Here is a 19,609-nt window from a genome sequence, read left to right as displayed (position 1 = left end):
GGAGCTGCTGTTGGACATTTGCTGTTTCTTGGTCTGGGGCTCTGTCCAAACAAGGAAAAGACAGGAGAAAATTAGGACAGATTTCTCTGAGAAAACCCACTCCATTTTTCATAGCAACTCCCCCCAGTTGGAATGCATTTCCTTTCTCTAGTTTGTGCTGGCTGACTGTGCTGTGAGGAGCAGGAGCTCTGCCCTTCTGCTGCTGAGGAGTCAGCTTTGCTCTGCTGCAGTGGGTACATGGGAGCTGACTTGTGACATCTCCGATGTTCACAGGGGATGTCAGATGTAATCCATCTTTCATAGAAAATTTCAATATCTGCACTCATGGCTGGGAAGGACGTGGGCTGTGAAAGAGAGGCTCAGCATGACTTTCTTATAACTTTGTCTGTGTTTTTTCACAGGGCTGCAGTGTCCATCAGTCCTTTTCCTATCTGCCCTGTGTTTTCATTTTGCCACCTTGAAGACGACTTCACACACAAATTAATCTTTTAAAAAAACCCTAAACCTGGACTCTGATGAGACCAGAGGAGTCCTGTTTCAAAGAACAGCTCTGCAAACTCTTCTCCAGCCCAGCCCAGAGGTGGAGGTGTGATGGAGAGGGCAGGACACGACCCCTCCCAGAGAGAAGCTACTGACTCTGCGAGGAGAGTGCCGACCTCCAAGGAAAGGCTCCGCACTCCCGAGGATCCCACAGCAGAGCTGCGCCTTTCTGGGGGGCAGCTTGCAAGCCCTGCAGGACAGGCAAAGCAGAGACTCGGGGGTCCCTCCGATGGGAGGTTCTACAGAGAGAGTCAGCTCATTGCCCCGCAGACAGTGCCCAGCAGACATCTGCAGGGAAACAGAGAAAGAGAGCTGCCTGAGCGCACCCTCCCCCTGTGCTTGTTTGCAGTGTCCTCCCAACCCCGTCCCTGTCTCTGCTGCCTGCAGCTGTCCCCACCAGGAGCTGGTTCTCTGTCCCCTGTGTCTCCTCCCTGGCAGTGCTCACAGAGCCCATCGCACCCGCTGCCTGCTCAGCTCTGCCCTGCAGAGCCCTCCCTGCAGCAGGACACTGCCCAGGGGCATCTCTGGGTGTGCAGGCTCTGAGGGGAACATCAGACCAGCCCTGGCGAGGCTGGAAAAGTGACACTGATGCTGTCTGTAACCACGGCATGGTGATTTCCAATACTCCCCGCTTTATTCACCTCTAAGAGGAACAGACTTGGAATTTCAGTGCCTCCTCCGGAAATGAGAGATTAATTTCTATGTGCCATTGCCCACCCAGACAACCCAGAGGAGAAGAGTGAAAGACCAGGATCCTTCCCTTTCAGGCAGCCCCTGCCTTGCTGTGCTTCCTGAAAAGTCTCCTGGGAGGATCCTGCAGTGATGTGGAGCTGTGAGCAGCCCTGACCCACACAGCACCCTCTCAACAGCAGAAGCACCCTGCCATTGCACTGGTCTCTCCTTCCACCCCCAGCTTCTCCCCACAGCGCCGTGGGGAGCTCCCCGGGCAGGCTGAGTGCTGACCCTGGCAGGCGGCAGAGTCCCTGCCCCAGCACCCAGCCCCGGGGGTGCAGGGACCCTGCTCGGAAGGACAGCCCTGGGCACCCCTGGCTGCACACCCACCTTCACACCCTGCAGCCGTCCCTGGCAGAAGGCAGCCCTCATGCCCTGTCCCTCTGATGGTGCAGCAGGGAAGCCCTGCTCTGGGGCACCTCCTGCTCCTCTATACAGGAGTGACATTCCTGGGTACCATGCCAGCTTTACGAGAGCCCTCCATGAACTGCAGCTGCATTGCCCTGCACCCAGAGACTTACCGTGTCAAGGGCTGTGAAGATTTCTCCTCCAGTGAGCTCGCCTCTGTCCTCCCACCCCAGACTGCCTTTAACCTCTCTCTGCCTCACTCCTCTCCCCTCGGTGCCTGCAGGCAGTGCCCTCAGCCCTGCTGCGCTCTGCAGAGGAGCTGCTCCTGGGCAGAGCTGTCTCTCCTCAGCGCTGCCCGCTTGCCATGAGCTCCCTCCATCCCAGGAGCCCGGCCCAGCTCAGCAGCAGAGGAGCAGCCCAAGGCGGCACTTTCTCTGCCCCTCGGGGCTCCCCCCAGGGGTCCCTGGGGCTCCAGGGGAACCTGCTGTGAAACAGGCTGGAGCAATCACTGAGGTTCCCTCCCGCAGCTGGGGAGAGACACTCCTTTCCAGCACTGACATTTCTCCTATCAGGAAAAGAGTCAGGCATGAGAATCACGTTTTGTTTGTTTCATCATTAGACAGGACACCAGGAAGGTGACAGGCAGGGATCTAATTTCTGCAAGCTGGGGACACGTCTTCAGTTGACTGAATTCAGACATTTCATTCTGGGTTTGTAGTCCTAGGGATAGAAAGGTATCCAGAATTCTTTTGTCCAAGCCATCTCTCTCCTCTGAAGCAAAGCCTTTGCACACCCAGGCTCTTGGACACTTGATAACAGGTTCCCCTATGGCAAGTATGACCCTGCCTGATGCCACAGCTGTGGTGCTTCAGCCCAGATGTGCAGCAATGCCCTCAGCCAGGGCCACGGACAGGACAAACTGGAGCCGTTACTGTGGGAGACAGAGCTGTGACCTGATGGCACAGCTCAGTCCAGCTGGTCTTCAAGGACAGCATCCTCCAAGCTCTGCAATAACCCAGACTGCAACTCAAAGGAAACTAGAAAGGGCACCATAATGAGTGTTTACTACTTCAGGAACAGTTGAAGAAGAAAACCAAGGTACTCTGTGGCCACTGCTGAGTTTCATAAGAGCAGGTGTAGACAGAGCTGAGATTCTCTCTTATCCTCTTTGCCTCAGTCTTCCCCAGCAAAGTCTCGCAGGCCTCTGTGACTCAGGGCAGGACCCTGAAGGAGATCAGCCAGTGGTGGATGGGGATCAAGTCAGGGGTCACCTGAGCAAACGCAACCCTTACCAGTCTATGGGACAAGCGGGGCGGCATCCCAGGGAGCTGAGAGGGCAAGCCAATCTCACAGGGATGACACTCTCCATCATCTTTAGAGGGTGATGGAAACTAGGGGGACTCCCTGATGACTGGCAGCACCCAAACATGGCACGCACCTTTCAAAAATGCACAACAGATGAGCAGTGAAACAGAAGGCTCTGCCCCAGAGTGTGTCCACTCACTCAGATCCCATTTCTGGGTGGCTGAAAAAGAAGGTGTCTGGTTTTACTCAGGGTAGTGTGTGTCTCGCCATCCTCTTTGCTTTCTGTGATGAAAGGACAGGATTGCTGGGCGTGGGGAGAGCAGTGGTTGTCTTTTAACCTGGAAGTCAGTGAAGTTTTCAGCATCATCTCCCACATTATTCTTGTGCCCAAGTTAGGATATGATGGCCTGCGTGGGTGAGTCAGTAGATGGCTAAAACAACAGTCGGATGGTGGAGCTCAGAGGGATGAGGTCAATGTGTGGTACTCTGCCTGGAGGCATCTAGCTAAAAGGGTCCTGCAAGAGTCTGTCGTGCTACCTGCTCTGTTTCATGTGTTTTTAATGACCTGCAGGAGATGAGAGAGTTCATTTTCATAGCATTTGTAGATGCAACTATATTGAGGAGAGCAGAAACTATACTGCAGTCCACAGCTGCCATCCCAAAGGACATAGACAGGCCAGAGGGATGGGCAAAAAGTAGAAACATAAAATCATAGAATCATTTAGGTTGGAAAAGACCTTTAAGACCACCGAGTCCCACCGTTAACCTGACGCTACCATGTCCACCACTAAACCAAGTCCCTAAGCGCCACATCTACGCATCTTTGAAATACCCCAGGGATGGTGACTTAACCACTTCCCTGCACAGCCTGCTCCTACGCTTGATAACCCTTTTGGTGAAGAAATTTTTCCTAATATCCAATCTAAAGCTCCCCTGGCACAACTTGAGGCTGTTTCCTCTTGTCCTATCACTTGTTACCTGGGAAAAGAAACCAACACCCACCTCACTACAACCTCCTTTCAGGTAGTTGTAGAGAGCGATAAGGTCTCCCTGAGCCTCCTGTTCTCCAGTTCCCTTAGCCATTCCTCATAACACTTGTTCTCTGGACCCTTCATCAGCTTCATTGGTCTTTGTTGGACACGCTTCAGCACCTCAATGTCCTTCTTGTAGTGACGGGCCCAAAACTGAACACAGCAGTTGAGGTGCAGACTCACCAGCACCGAGTACAGGGGGACAATCACCTCCTTACTCCTGCTGGCCACACTATTTCTGATACAGGCCAGGATGCCGTTGGCCTTCTTGGCCACCTGGGCACACTGCTGGCTCATCTTCAGCCAGCTGTCGATCAACACCCCCAGGTCCTTTTCTGCGGGTCATCTTTCCAGGCACTCGTCCCCAAGCCTGTAGTGTTGCATGGCGTTGTTGTGACCCAAGTGCAGGACCCGGCACTTGGCCTTGTTGAACCACATAGAGTTGGCCTTGGCCCATCAATCCAGCCTGTCCAGATCCCTCTGCAGAGCCTTCCGACCCTCAAGCAGATCAACACTCCCACACAACTTGGTGTCATCTGCAAACTTGCTGAGGGAGCACTCGATCCCCTCATCCAGATCATCCATAAATATATTAAACAAGACCAACACCAAACCTGAGCCCTGGGGGACACCACTTGTGACCGGCTGCCAACTGGACTGAACTCCTGTCGTGGTTTAAGCCCAGCCGGACTAATCACCACACAGCCGCTCACTCACTCCCCCCAGGTGGGGTGGGGGAGAGAACCAGAAGAGTAAAAGTGAGAAAACTCGTGGGCTGAGATAAAAACAGTTTAATAGGTAGAGCAAAGAACACCGCGCGGAGAAGCAAAGCGAAAGAAGGAATTAATTCACCACTTCCTGTCGGCAGGCATGTGTTCAGCTATCTGCAGGGAAGCAGGGCTCTATCACGCGTAGCGGTTGCTCGGGAAGACAAACGCCATTACTCCGAATGTCCCCACCTTCCTTCTTCCTCCCCCAGCTTGACATACTGAGCATGATGTCATATGGTATGGAATATCCCTTTGGTCAGTTGGGGTCAGCTGTCCCGGCTGTGTTCCCTCCCAACTTCCCGTGCACCCCCAGTCCACTCACCGGTGGGGTGGGGTGAGGAGCAGAAAAGGCCTTGGTGCTGTGTGAGCCCTGTTCAGCAGTAACTAAACCATCCCTGCTTTATCAACATTGTTTCCAGCCCAAATCCAAAACACAGCCCCATACAATCCAAAACACAGCCCCATACTAGCTGCTATGAAGAAAGTTAACCCCATCCCAGCCAAAACCAGCACATTCTCCACCCCTTATTCCATACCATTTACATCATGCTCAGGTCTCACACCATCCAAAACGTTCTCATTCCCTATCATCGCCCTTCCCATCCTTTGATATAGTACACAGATATCCTTCCCTTAGTCTATGGACCACCCCTGTAAAATATTTCTAAAATGTCCATAAATGTCCATTGAGTTCATGTAGTCCATAACTTTGGGCTCCATCTGTTATGGTGGTCACTCAGGAGAGAAGAGGTGTTGTATTGCATGGAGTTATTGGGCACCACAGCTAGCTCAGGTCGGGTCACTGCTGCACTTGCACTGCTTCTTGTAAGGCTTGTCCTTCATTGGTTCAGGTGGTTCCTGCTATAGTAATTTCTGTAATATATAACTCAAATTATGGATTAGTTTCACCCAGAATTAAATCACCTTGAGGTACACACTGGACTTCCCCATTCTTCTGCATTACCCACCAAGTGTACCCAGGTCCTTGAGCAAAAATAACCCGGCGAATAGGTTTACCTTTTCCTGAGGAAGGAATAACCCAGACTGCTTTTCCCAGCAAGTTCCTTATATGTACTACGGGAATCTTATCTCCTTCCACAGTGCACAGGGGTTTTGATTGGGCAGGGCCAGGTCGACTGGCAGAGCCTCTAGTGTTAACTAGCCAAGTGGCTTCTGCTGAATGTGTATCCCAATGCTTAAATGTCCCAGCACCCATTGCTTTCAGTGTCGTTTTTAACAGTGCGTTGTATCGTTCCATTTTCCCAGAGGCTGGTGCATGGTAGGGGATGTGATACACCCAGTCAATGCCATGCTCCTTGGCCCAGGTGTTAATGAGGTTGTTTCGGAAATGAGTCCCGTTGTCTGATTCAATTCTTTCAGGGGTGCCGTGTCGCCATAAAACTTGCTTTTCAAGGCCCAAGATGTTCCGGGCAGTGGCATGGGTCACAGGGTATGTTTCCAACCATCTGGTAGTTGCTTCCACCATTGTAAGCACATGCTGCTTCCCGTGGGGGGTTCGTGGTAGTGTGATATAATCAACCTGCCAGGCTTCCCCGTATTGATATTTCAGCCATCGCCCTATACCAAAAAGGCTTTAGCTGCTTAGTGTGTTTGATTATGGCACATGTTTCACATTCATGGATAACCTGTGCAATGGCATCAATGGTCAAGTCCACCCCTCGACCACGAGCCCATTTGTATGTTGCATCCCTTCCTAAATGTCCTGATGTGTCATGGGCCCATCGAGCTACAAATAGCTCACCCTTATGTTCCCAATCCAGATCCACCTGAGCCACTTCAATTCTAGCAGCTTGGTCCACCCGCTCATTGTTTCAATGTTCTTCAGTGGCACGACTCTTGGGTATGTGAGCATCTACATGACGTACTTTGACAACCAGGTTCTCTACCCGAGCAGCAATACCTTGCCATAATTCAGCAGCCCAGATGGGCTTACCTCTGCGCTGCCAGTTGCTCTGCTTCCATTGCTGTAGCCACCCCCACAGGGCATTTGCCACCATCCATGAGTCCGTATAGAGATAAAGTACTGGCCATTTCCCTCGTTCAGCAATATCTAAAGCCAGCTGAATGGCTTTCACCTCTGCAAACTGACTTGATTCACCTTGTCCTTCAGCAGTTTCTGCAACTTGTCGCGTAGGACTCCACACAGCAGCTTTCCACCTTCGATGTTTTCCCACAATACGACAGGATCCATCTGTAAACAGGGCATATTGCTTCTCAGTCTCTGATAATTCATTATACAGAGGGGCCTCTTCAGCACGAGTCACCTCCTCTGGTGACACTCCGAAGTTTCGGCCCTCTGGCCAGTCCATGATCACTTCCAGGATTCCCGGGCGGTCGGGGTTTCCCATCCGAGCTCGTTGCGTTATCAGTGCAACCCACTTACTCCATGTAGCATCAGTTGCGTGATGCGTAGAGGGGATCTTCCCTTTGAACATCCAGCCCAGCACAGGCAATCGAGGGGCCAAAAGGAGCTGTGCTTCAGTACCAACTACTTCCGAAGCAGCTCAAATTCCTTCATACGCTGCTAATATTTCTTTTTCAGTTGGAGTGTAACGGGCTTCAGATCCCCTATATCCCCGGCTCCAAAACCCTAGAGGCCGACCTCGAGTCTCCCCAGGTGCTTTCTGCCAGAGGCTCCAGGTGGGGCCGTTATCCCCGGCTGAGGTGTAAAGTACATTTTTCACATCTTGTCCTGTCCGGACCGGCCCAAGCGCTACTGCACGAACTATCTCCTGTTTAATTTGTTCAAAGGCTTGCTGCTGTTCAGGGCCCCATTCAAAGTCGTTCTTCTTCCAGGTCACTCGATAGAGAGGGCTCACGATCAGACTATAACTTGGAATATGCATTCTCCAGAAACCCACAACACCTAAGAAAGCTTGTGTTTCCTTTTTGTTAGTTGGTGGAGACATGGCTGTTATTTTATTGATCACATCCATTGGGATATGACGACGCCCATCCTGCCATTTTATTCCTAAAAACTGAATTTCCTGTGCAGGCCCTTTGACCTTACTTTGTTTTATAGCAAAACCAGCTTTCAGGAGAATCTGGATTATTCTTCTCCCCTTCTCAAACGCTTCCTCCGCTGTGTTGCCCCACACAATGATGTCATCAATATACTGCAGGTGTTCGGGAGCTTCGCCTTGTTCCAGTGCAGTCTGTATCAACCCATGACAAATGGTAGGACTATGTTTCCACCCCTGGGGCAGTCGATTCCAGGTGTACTGGATACCCCTCCATGTGAAAGCAAACTGTGGCCTGCACTCTGCTGCCAGAGGGATCGAGAAAAACGCATTGGCGATATCTATTGTTGCATACCATTTGGCAGCCTTTGACTCCAGTTCATACTGAAGTTCTAGCATGTCTGGTACGGCAGCACTCAGCGGCGGTGTGACTTCGTTCAGGCCTCGATAGTCCACTGTTAACCGCCACTCTCCGTTAGATTTTTGCACGGGCCATATGGGACTATTAAAGGGTGAATGAGTCTTACTGATCACTCCTTGACTTTCCAGTTGACGGATCAAGTTGTGGATGGGAACCAGGGAGTCTCGATTGGTGCGATATTGTCGCCGATGCACTGTCATGGTAGCAATTGGCACCTGCTGTTCTTTAACTTGCAGCAACCCCACCACAGAAGGATCCTCTGAGAGACCAGGCAAGCTAGACAGCTGTTTAATTTCCTCCGTATTCAAAGCAGCTATACCAAAAGCCCATCGATACCCTTTTGGGTCTCTGAAGTACCCTCTCCTGAGATAGTCTATGCCAAGGATGCATGGAGCCTCTGGACCAGTCACAATAGGGTGCTTTTGCCACTCATTCCCAGTTAGGCTTACTTCAGCCTCCAACACAGACAGTTCTTGGGATCCCCCTGTCACTCCAGAAATACAGATGGATTCCGCCCCCTTGTAATCTGATGGAATTAGAGTACACTGTGCACCGGTGTCCACTAGAGCTTTATACTCCTGTGGGGCTGATGTGCCAGGCCATCGAATCCACACAGTCCAGTAAACTCGGTTGTCCCTTTCCTCCGCCTGGCCGAAGGCAGGGCCCCTCTACTCCTGGTCTGAGTCTTCATTACTTGTTTTTTGTACGTGCATAACAGAAGTCCCTTCATCAGGATCAAAAGTACCGTCAGCCCTTCTACTTTGTCCAACAGACACTGGAGCAGTTATTTTTCTGGACGGATGCTTTTTAGCTGTTGTTTTTCCTTGCAGTTCCTGCACCCGAGCTTCTAGTCTCCAGGTAGGTTGACCATCCCACTTCCTCATGTCCTCCCCCTGGTCACGCAGGAAGAACCACAGGGTTGCACGTGGTGTGCGCCACCGGTACCCTTTCGCCTGAACAGGGAAAAGTTGACTCTTAATAGCCGAGGCTCTGGTTGGAGTGGATGAGGAAAACCTACCCTTCTCAGCTTGCTCAAACATGTTTTGAGTCAGTCTGTGTCTGTCCACAGCCGAGACACAAGCACACATGGAGGGAGCAAGGTTATCTTCGTATTCTCGGAGTTGCCTGGCCAGTTCATCTATAGTTGGTGCCTCAATGTCTGTCCAGTTCATTATCGCCAGGGTGTGGGTGTAAGACGTTGCTGCATTCCGTACAAACTTGCGCCACATGGACCGTGTGCATTGGATTTCATCCGGGTCTTTGCATGCGTGGTCATTATAGATTACCTCCAACACAGCTAATTCCCTTAGATACTGGATGCCCCCCTCGATGTTGGTCCATTTCCTTCGAGAGTTTGCAAGTTCTTCCTTGAAGGGATACCTGTCCTTCACACTTGATAGGAGTCGCTGCCAAAGACTGAGGACTCCTGCCTTTTTTCCAATACCTTTGTCGATGGCCTTGTCCTTAGCAAGCGATCCCAGCTGCCGGGCTTCTTTACCCTCCAATTCCTGACTACTGGCCCCAATATCCCAGCAACGAAGTAACCAGCTGAGAATTAGCTCACCTGGTTGACGGCTGAAATCTTTTCGCATGTCTCGTAGCTCACTTAGGGATAGGGAGCGGGTGGTTTCCGTTTCATTGATTATCTCAGTATCTTCGTCCTGTTCCTGTGGCTGCTCTGCTGCAGAAGAGGCTGCCTCTTCTGATTCTTTTTCCCTCTTAGGAGAAGCTTCTTCATCCCTTACTAAACGAGCTGATTTCCGCTTCCACTGTTTCTTTTTAGTTATAGGGGCGACAGATACAGTGCCTGATTTATTTCCCCTCTCTTCTCCCTGAGGGTGCTGCATAGTATCAAGCAGTGTTTGGTAGATGCTGGCGAGGGCCCAGCACAGTGCGGTAAGTTGTGCCTCTCTGGAGTAGCCCTGGCATTTTTTTTTCAAACATTCTACCACTTCATCAGGATCCTGTAATTGTTCAGGGGTGAAAGTCCAGATCATTGGAGGTGAGAAGTTCTCTAGATACCTGCCCATATTCTCCCACATGCCGTGCCACCCATGACCATACTCTCGTGGAACCTGGGTCATATTCCTAAATTGCTTGTTGACCTTAGAGAAAACTGAAGCAATATGTCTAAGGAATATCAATAGAAGTATTTTAACTGCCCAAGGATGTTCAAGGTACTGAGAGGTCATTGTCATGAGGGAGACAACATCACAGAAGAAGGAAGCAAGGGTGCTGTTCTGTATTTCCTCCACAAAAAAACTCTCAGAAGGAGTATAATTGTGAAGTATCTCCATGAGATGGTACCCAAAATACAGTAATGGCCTCAGCCCAGAGACCAAACACCAGATTACCCAGCTCAAGGTCAACATTTTAAAAACAAATCTTCCAGGCAAAATGTCACTAATTACTGCAGAGCAGAGCATACTGAAAAAGCGCAAAAAGCAAAAAGAAGATCATGGTGCAAATTAAACAGACTAATGTTGACCTATAACTTTTAAAGGATAGAAGTTCTGTTGAATCTGTTATTATCTCGAACCCTTCGAGTCCCTGTTCGGGCGCCAAAAAGGACTGTCGTGGTTTAAGCCCAGCTGGCAACTAAGCACCACACAGCCACTCACTCACTCCCCCCAGGTGGGGTGGGGGAGAGAACCAGAAGAGTAAAAGTGAGAAAACTCATGGGCTGAGATAAAAACAGTTTAATAAGTAGAGCAAACAAACACTGTGCGGAGAAGCAAAGCGAAAGAAGGAATTAATTCACCACTTCCCGTCGGCAGGCAGGTGTTCAGCTATCTGCAGGGAAGCAGGGCTCTATCACACGTAGCGGTTGCTCGGGAAGACAAACGCCATTACTCCGAATGTCCCCACCTTCCTTCTTCCTCCCCCGGCTTTATATACTGAGCATGACGTCATATGGTATGGAATATCCCTTTGGTCAGTTGGGGTCAGCTGTCCCGGCTGTGTTCCCTCCCAACTTCCCGTGCACCCCCAGCCCACTCACTGGTGGGGTGGGGTGAGGAGCAGAAAAGGCCTTGGCTCTGTGTGAGCCCTGTTCAGCAGTAACGAAACCATCCCTGCTTTATCAACACTGTTTCCAGCCCAAATCCAAAACACAGCCCCATACAATCCAAAACACAGCCCCATACTAGCTGCTATGAAGAAAGTTAACCCCATCCCAGCCAAAACCAGCACAAGGAGGAACTCCACTGGTGATGTCCGCTTGTCCCATTCCTCTTTCTCCATGAAGTGCTGTAGGACCTTCTTTTCCCCACCTGGCAGGAAGGGAACCTGAGGAAGGGCATGCGCTTCTGTGTTTGTTGTACAAAGGAATCGGGAAGGAGTCACTGCCAGAGACAACATGGAGGTTTTCCCTCCTCTGACTGAATTCACACTTGGCTTAGGGGCTCCATTCCTCGTGAAAGGGCAGGAACAGGTTCTTTGAGAGGGCCAAACTGCTCTTCTTGGAAGAACCTCCTCTCATGAGAGAGATGAGTTGCCGCACTGAGGTGCCTATTTCTGTGGAATGAGAGAGAATGTCCATTTGCTCACATTAGATTATGACGCATGAAGTTATTCCCCATACTACCCGGCATAGACGTTAGCCAAGTCCTGCTTTCAAGCAACAGGAAGAGGGGCCCGACAGAAAAGCTCCATCATGCAAAAAAGCTTTCAGGGCAACGCATCGTGCCATGGACTGATCTTCACCCTGGGGAAGAATGGACACTACACAGGATTAGTGGTCTCAACTCCCTGAAACATTTGCTTTCTGATGAGACAATTCTGTCCTGGGACAGTCCATCTCTTTCCACTGACCGAGAGTGGCCAGGAGTTACTAGCTTGCTAGTCAAAGGCAGTGCCAAGGGTCTGTTAGACAGGAGACTTAGAAGCAGATGTGAACTAGGGAGAGAAGCGCAGGGAAAACTGAATTCCAGAGAAAAGGCACCTGAGCTGTCCAAGCCAAATGAGGAAAAGTGATGTTGCCTGAGGAGGAGGGGAAAGGAACAGGGGTGATGATCATTTGCTGAACGTCTTTTCCTCCTCATCTTCTCTTTCTGAATGCATTTGGGCTGCCTCCCTGCAGCGACACAGCACCTGGACGTCAGTATTCCCATCTGAGTTCTCAGGACTCCCTGTTCAGCATGGAAATGGTGACGGGGGGTGTCCCGCGGATGAGTGGGGGCTGAGGCCGTGCAGGATCATGATCAAGCACAGGTTTCCAGCAAATTCCTGGTACCTGTTGGATTGCCTGCCCAGGGAATGTCTGTGGCTGAAAGAGAGAGCACTTTGCCCACGCCTCCTCTTTGGGCTTTCATAACGCTTGGGTCAGAAAAAACACGGTCCCTGATGATTCCCTGTCTCAAACTTCATATCTTTACCGTGAGTTGGAGATGGCCGAGGCAGTCACCTAGACAGCCCAGAGAGCTCCTGGAATGGAGGAGCCCTTTTACTCAGTGATTCACCCCACCTACACTGGGGTGCGTTGTTCCTGAAGGTGCTTCCATGGGGAGGGTGCCTCAGATTCACTGCTCGCTCTAAATCACATCCCATGTAGATGGCTGAGAGACAACTGTGAGAGAGCTGAGGGATTGAGATGGATCCCTAAGATACGAGCAAGATGGAGAAAGAGACAGCGAGAGATTAAGAGAGTTGAGAACATAAGGGACATGTCTTGGCACCCTGGCCCCATACACTCTGCCCCAACCTCTGCCTGTCCACTGAGGTGTGTGAGTGCCCATTAGCTTATGCCCCACAGCTCTGACTGCACTGACCACCACGCTGCCTGTATCTGGGTTCAGCAGTGTCAAGGACACAGAGAGGGTATCTAAGGAAAGAGGAGCTGGAATGAGAAGACAGGCAGGACAGGACTGTACCAAGACACATGGTCTCACTTCATAGCTGCCGCTGTGCAAAGAGCCCCTGGCACAAAATGGCAACACTGTGGCAGGGATTAGAGAAGAGGAGAGGTTTCCTTTTAATTTTGGAGAGACTTTAAGGTACAATTGTAACCCTCATGTCTTCAAAGGATGGCCCCGCTGAGCAAGAGTCCCTCCCTTGTGCAAATGAGCACGCGTTGCCCAGTATGTGGCTCAGGGCACTTGGCATTCCCTATGGGAAAACTAAGCTGCCAAGTCGATGCTAAGTACAGTTCTCCTGAAGACCACTGTAGGAGGAGATGATATCACCCTCTAGAGTGCTGATCCTTCCCCGCTATCAAAGGAGGCCAGAGAATGAACTCATCTTTTTAGACATTAAAGTTATAAAAGTCTATGTCTGAACAAGCTAATTCCACTGAAAGTGTTGGATTAGCTGAAGTATTGGCTCTGGGAGCATTGTGTCAAGGACTGGACATTTGTTTCACCAAACATGAGTGATCTGGAGACAGGTGCACTCTTACTCCAAACTACATTCCTGACCAATGTTCTAGATTCTGGACCAAATTAGAAGAGAGGTCATTCTCAACAGTTCAACTGGACTGAATTTCAGGCATGCTTTTGTTCTGACCAGGAGGTTAACGGATATGTAAGTGCCACTTGGTCGAGAAAGCAAGCTGTTATGGTTCTCTTCATTGTGTTCCACCTATTTTCTGTCATTTCCTAAAGACTAAGAGGTTCAGCAAAGATCTGCCACCAAAATAATCGGGAAAACACATTTAGGAGCAAGGCGAAGTTGCATGAGAACTGGAGGAGGGTGAAGCTTGTTGAGAACCGGGTTTGCCATGGAGGGATGAAGTCCTCTGCTTGTTGCTTTCTGTCTTGGTTTGCACGCTTAGAAAATGCCACTGTGGTATTCACCAGGGTTTGTAAAGTGCTTGTAGGTCATTTGAAAGGCATTGCTATGTAGGGTCGTCTTATGATGACATGTTGCAGAAGAGAGTCTGGTGTGATATTCGATTAAGGAGATCTTACACTGCTAAGAAAGAGGTCTCATTTCTGCAGATGCATCATAACCATGTGTTTGCCCTCCCCACCCCTCTCCCCTTTCAAAATCCACTGACAACACCTCTCCTCAAGTGGAAAAGTGGTTTCTGAAGATTATCCCACTTCTCTTGAAACCTGCCTTGAGAGCATCTTTCATCAGCTGGTTCCTGAGGCTGAAAATAAAGGGACTCGTCAAAGCAGTTGGCACTGTGTTGAGAAGGGCCACTGCCTTGTTTCAGAAAATGTGGTGACTTGAAGGCTGGGCATACATGAAGATGCAGCCCAGAAGGGAGTAGAAGTAGCACTGAGTTAAGCAGCCTGGGCAGGATATGGCTTTGCTGGCCATGCACAAGTTTCCTACGGCTTTGGGTATGATGGATATGGTGATGAAAACCTCCAAACAGGAGAGGTTACAGAGGGAAAAGTCTGTGGGACTGTGGAGGTCTCTTTCAGCAAGAACGAGGGAATGATCAGCAGGTTTGTCCCTAAGATCACCAGGTGTGAAGCCAGGAGAGCGATTGCCATGAGGGACTCCTGATGGTGGAGGGAGGGGAAGCCCAAGAGAAGGAACTCTGTGACAGTCGTATGGTTCAACATTTCTGCATCTGAGCTGCAGTGGTGGGGGGCGTGGGGAGAATAACCCCATACATCAGGACAGGCTGGGACATGAGCAGCTGAGGAGAAGGGCCTGGGCACTACGAGGGGTACCCTACAACCAGTAGCGTATGGTACATATGAACAAGGGCAGCTGCACGTGGGGCTGTGTTAGGAGGAGTGTGGGCCACCCAGACAACTTGAGTGATCATCCCCCTTGACTCAGCACTGGTGTGGCTCCACACACATGGGTGTGTCCCAGTGGGCGACTCCCCAATTTGGAGAAGTCAGGAGGAACTACTGAGTGTCGAGTGCAGGTCTGCCAAGATGGGTTTCGGGACCGGGTGCACATGACCTGTGTGGGGCGGCTGAGGGACCTGGGCAGCATTGACCCAGTGGCAGAGAGGCTCAGAGCAGTATAGGAGTAGCCTGAGACTGCTGGAAAGGTGGTTTCAGAGATGATGGAGCTTTTGTTCGTAGTGGGAAATGGCATGAGAAAGAACTTATAGCACAAAGTGCAGCTGGAGAGGTCCAGACTGGACACAAGGAAAGAGAAATGTCACTCGAAGGGCAGTGCTGTGGTGTAAGAAGTCACCCAGAAGGAGACTGGATCAACCCAAGGCTTTGTGTTGCAAGGGACAACAAGGAAGGATGGAGAGATATCAGTAAAGGAAGATGCTCAGGTGAGAGCCAGGTGGGGTAGCAGGGTGGATGTCTACAGCCTGCAGAGAAAGAGGTGCAGGTGTGGGAGACCGTAGGACAGCCAATGGTGGAGACGAGAGAGGGATGAAGTCGGAAAAGCCCCCAACAGAGATCAGCTCTTTCCCTCCTCGGCTGTGGCTGTTGTCTCTGCCACTGACACCCATGAGGAAGCACCTTGTCCTTACAGCACTCGGGGCTCATTGCCTCCCCTTCCCCACCTGGGAGCCTGGGAGGTATCGTACCATAGTCCTGCCCTGGGCATTGCCCATCCCCACATCACACCGCCCCAGGAAGAGCCCTGAGCAATGTGTGAGGGACTGGATCTCCTTCCCAGGGGCTGGGGGTCAGAGCTTGGCCCTTTGCCTTTAGGTAACACATCCAGGGTTACTCAGAATCTCTTCCTTCACATTGCCTTTGCCTACCTGTCATCACTGCCTGGAGTTTTCTGCTCTAAGCAGCGCCTGGGGAGGCTTTGTCAGCAACGTCCCTCCGTGGGACCCATTAACACTGCAGGAAACAGTGGAGATTGCATCAGACACTGACTTCTTGAGAGGTTTCTTCAACTTCCTCTCACTGTCTGAGGTTCATGGACTGGGCACCAAACCCACCCGAGGGTCATTAATACACCTGGAGCTGGTCCTCTGCTGCGAGGCTGTGCCGGGCTCCTGGGACAGAGGGAGCTCAGGGCAAGCGGGCATCACTGCCGAGAGACAGCTCTGCCCAGGAGCAGCTCCTCTGCAGAGCGCAGCAGGGCTGAGGGCACTGCCTGCAGGCACCGAGGGGAGAGGATCAAGGCAGAGAGAGGTTAAAGGCAGTCTGGGGTGGGAGGACAGAGGCGAGCTCACTGGAGGAGAAATCTTCACAGCCCTTGACACGGTAAGTCTCTGGGTGCAGGGCAATGCAGCTATAGTTCATGGAGGGCTCTCGTAAAGCTGGCATGGTACCCAGGAATGTCACTCCTGTATAGAGGAGGAGGAGGTGCCCCAGAGCAGGGCTTCCCTGCTGCACCATCAGAGGGACAGGGCATGAGGGCTGCCTTCTGCCAGGGACGGCTGCAGGGTGTGAAGGTGGGTGTGCAGCCAGGGGTGCCCAGGGCTGTCCTTCCGAGCAGGGTCCCTGCACCCCCGGGGCTGGGTGCTGGGGCAGGGACTCTGCCGCCTGCCAGGGTCAGCACTCAGCCTGCCCGGGGAGCTCCCCACGGCGCTGTGGGGAGAAGCTGGGGGTGGAAGGAGAGACCAGTGCGATGGCAGGGTGCTTCTGCTGTTGAGAGGGTGCTGTGTGGGTCAGGGCTGCTCATAGCTCCACATCACTCTCAGGATATTTGCAGAGGGTTGTTCTGAAGAGGGACGTAAAGGCAGCATTTACCTGCAAGGGCAGGAGTCTGTGCTTTGACATTTCTCCTCTTGGTTGTTGGGTGGGCAGTGGGTGATGACAATTTATTTCTCTCTTCTGGAGAAGGCACAAACAGCCCAGTTCTTGTTAGCGCTTCTCTGAGCAGCTCTTTTGCTCACTGCACACACAGAGATGCCCCTGGGCAGTGCTTTGATGCAGGAGGTGTCTGCAGGGCAGAGCTGGGCACACAGTGGGTGGGATGGGCTCTGTGAGCACTGCCAGGGCGGAGAAAAGGGGAGAGAGACTCAGCTCCCAGAAGGGAGAGCTCCAGGCAGGGAGAGCTCCTGGCACCAGAGACATGGTCATTAAGAGACAGGGAGCTGCTACACAAAGTGCCATATGACGAAGAATTTGAGCACCTCCCTGCCATCCCCTGCAGTTCAGAGAACTTCCCCAGAGCAAGTCCCTGGTCTCCTCTGCCACCCAGCACAGCCTCATCCCCAGGGCCACAGGGTCCAGGGCATGAATCACCTCCTCGGCAGCTGGACCTCCAGTGTAGGATCAGTGCATGTGTCCTACAATTGACACACAACAAACAGGCTAAAAAGGAGTGCCTGCAGTGTCGCTGTCTGTGAGGTGCAGAGGAACGGCTGGGAAAGGGGAAGGCTTCACTGCATGCCCATCTGCCTTTCTCTCCTTGCTTTATTTTCTGAAACTATGGACATATTCTGTATTTCTCCACCTGCCTGTGGTGCTCTCGCTCTCCGGATTTGGTGTGAGGGGTGCGGATCAGCTTCTCTTCTGACTCCATCTTGGGGGACACTGCCCCATATGTGTCTTCATGGCAGGTAGGTGCCTCAGCTGTGTTTTGAACGGTGAGGCACCATGTCGTTCAGTTGGCGGTGTTGGGGAATGAGCTGACTCCCTCCTCATTCAGCTGAGGGAGGGGGATTTCTATGGGAAATGGCACGGGTTTTTCGACACTCACTTTTCCTCCTTGGACAGGTCCCCAGGCCCCGAGGAAGAAAATGTCCAACAGCAGCTCCATCACCCACTTCCTCCTCCTGGCATTTGCAGACACACGTCAGCTGAAGCTCTTGCACTTCTGCCTCTTCCTGGGCATCTACCTGGCTGCCCTCCTGGGCAATGGCCTCATCATCACCGCCATAGTCTGTGACCACCACCTCCACAGCCCCATGTACTTCTTCCTCCTCAACCTCTCCCTCCTCGACCTGGGCTCCATCTCCACCACTGTTCCCAAAGCCATGGCCAATTCCCTCTGGGACACCAGGGCCATTTCCTATGCAGGATGTGCTGCCCAAGTCTTTCTGTTCATCTTTTTCATGTCAGCAGAACTGCATCTTCTCACTGTCATGTCCTATGACCGCTACATTGCCATCTGCAAACCCCTGCACTACGGGACCCTCCTGGGCAGCAGAGCTTGTGTCCACATGGCAGCAGCTGCCTGGGGCAGTGGGTTGCTCAATGCTGTGCTGCACACGGCCAATACATTTTCACTACCACTCTGCCAAGGCAATGCTGTGGACCAGTTCTTCTGTGAAATCCCACAGATCACCAAGCTCTCCTGCTCAGACTCGTACCTCAGGGAAGTTGGGCTTATTGTGGTTAGTGCTTGTTTCAGTGTTGGCTGTTTTGTTTTCATTGTGCTGTCCTATGTGCAGATCTTGAGGGCTGTGCTGAGGATGCCCTCTGAGCAGGGACAGCACAAAGCCTTTTCCACGTGCCTCCCTCACCTGGCCGTGGTCTCCCTATATGTCAGCACTGGCATATTTGCCTACCTGAAGCCCCCCTCCATCTCCTCCCCATCCCTGGACCTGGTGGTGTCATTTCTGTACTCGGTGGTGCCTCCAGCAGTGAACCCCCTCATCTACAGCATGAGGAACCAGGAGCTCAAGGATGCCATCAAGAAATGGTTTTCACGGACATTTTTCAACAGCTGAGACCTGCCCTCTCTCTTCACACATGATTCCCAGTGCATCCCATAGTGTGTTAGAGGTTTGTTTATTCACTCTGTTGCTGGTTTTGTTGTTGTTATTTCTCCCTATCATTTTCCTACATGACTGTTTGGATTTGTCCCTTACGCCTGAGGCAGGAACGTGCTCTCTCTCACCTGGACACCTTAGAAAACTTTGTGTAATGCTGGCTCATATCTGACTCTTTCACACTGTCTCTGTAATAAAATGGGATCTCCCCTGCACTCTGCCTGCACGGTTGGCTCTTCTTCCAAACCTGGTGTCAAGAAGAACAAGAGCCCAAAAGGACTTTGGTTCTTCCTCGCCCCTTCTGGGGAGGCCGGGAAGTGTTGCGCTGTTTTTCTGCACTTGGCATTGCTCATCCTCACATCCCCCTGCCCCCAAGAAGAGCCCTGAGCCACACGTGAGGGACCAGCTCTGCCTGCCCAGGGCCTGGGGCTCAGGGTTTGGCCTTTCTGCTTCATCTAACAATCCAAGGGCTTTCTCAGCATTACAGCCACCTGCACAGTGCCTTTGCCTCCCTGCAATCACAGCCTCCAGTTATCGGCTCTAACGAGTCCCTGGGGAGGCTCTGTCAGTAATGGCCCTCAGTGGGACCCATTAATGCTTCAAGGTACTTCAGCTTTTGCTTCTGCCTTTGACTTCTTGAGAGGTTTGATCCCTCTCATCATCAGATTTTCATGGATTACAGGCCCAAATACACCATGGGGCTCATTAAAGTACAGAAAGCCCTAACGAGCTATTTCCCTGCGTGTCACTTTCTTCAAGTCTTCAAGACTTGTGCAGCTAATTGGAATCATTTCATTGTCTAGTTAAAGAGGAAGATTTCAAGGTGACCCTAATAAAAAATATATATTTTTAAATGTTACATTTTATTCCTTTCAGTTTAAAGAAGAGGTGACAGCAGCATTCTCCAGTTGATATTGACCCAGAGTGTCGGG

At 51.5% G+C, this 19,609-nt stretch overlaps 1 protein-coding gene across 1 annotated transcript; it reads left to right on the top strand.

The window, feature by feature from the left end:
• The first annotated feature begins 17,702 nt into the window (after positions 1 to 17,702).
• Positions 17,703 to 18,635, top strand: LOC132321477 (olfactory receptor 14C36-like). Its single transcript, XM_059834969.1, has one exon. The coding sequence runs from the start codon at positions 17,703 to 17,705 to the stop codon at positions 18,633 to 18,635; it is 933 nt and encodes a 310-aa protein (XP_059690952.1).
• Positions 18,636 to 19,609: the final 974 nt, after the last annotated feature.

The sequence above is a fragment of the Gavia stellata genome, unplaced genomic scaffold (genome assembly GCF_030936135.1).
Source record: "Gavia stellata isolate bGavSte3 unplaced genomic scaffold, bGavSte3.hap2 HAP2_SCAFFOLD_42, whole genome shotgun sequence".
NCBI lineage: Eukaryota > Metazoa > Chordata > Aves > Gaviiformes > Gaviidae > Gavia > Gavia stellata.
This window is presented reverse-complemented; position numbering and strand designations above follow the sequence as displayed.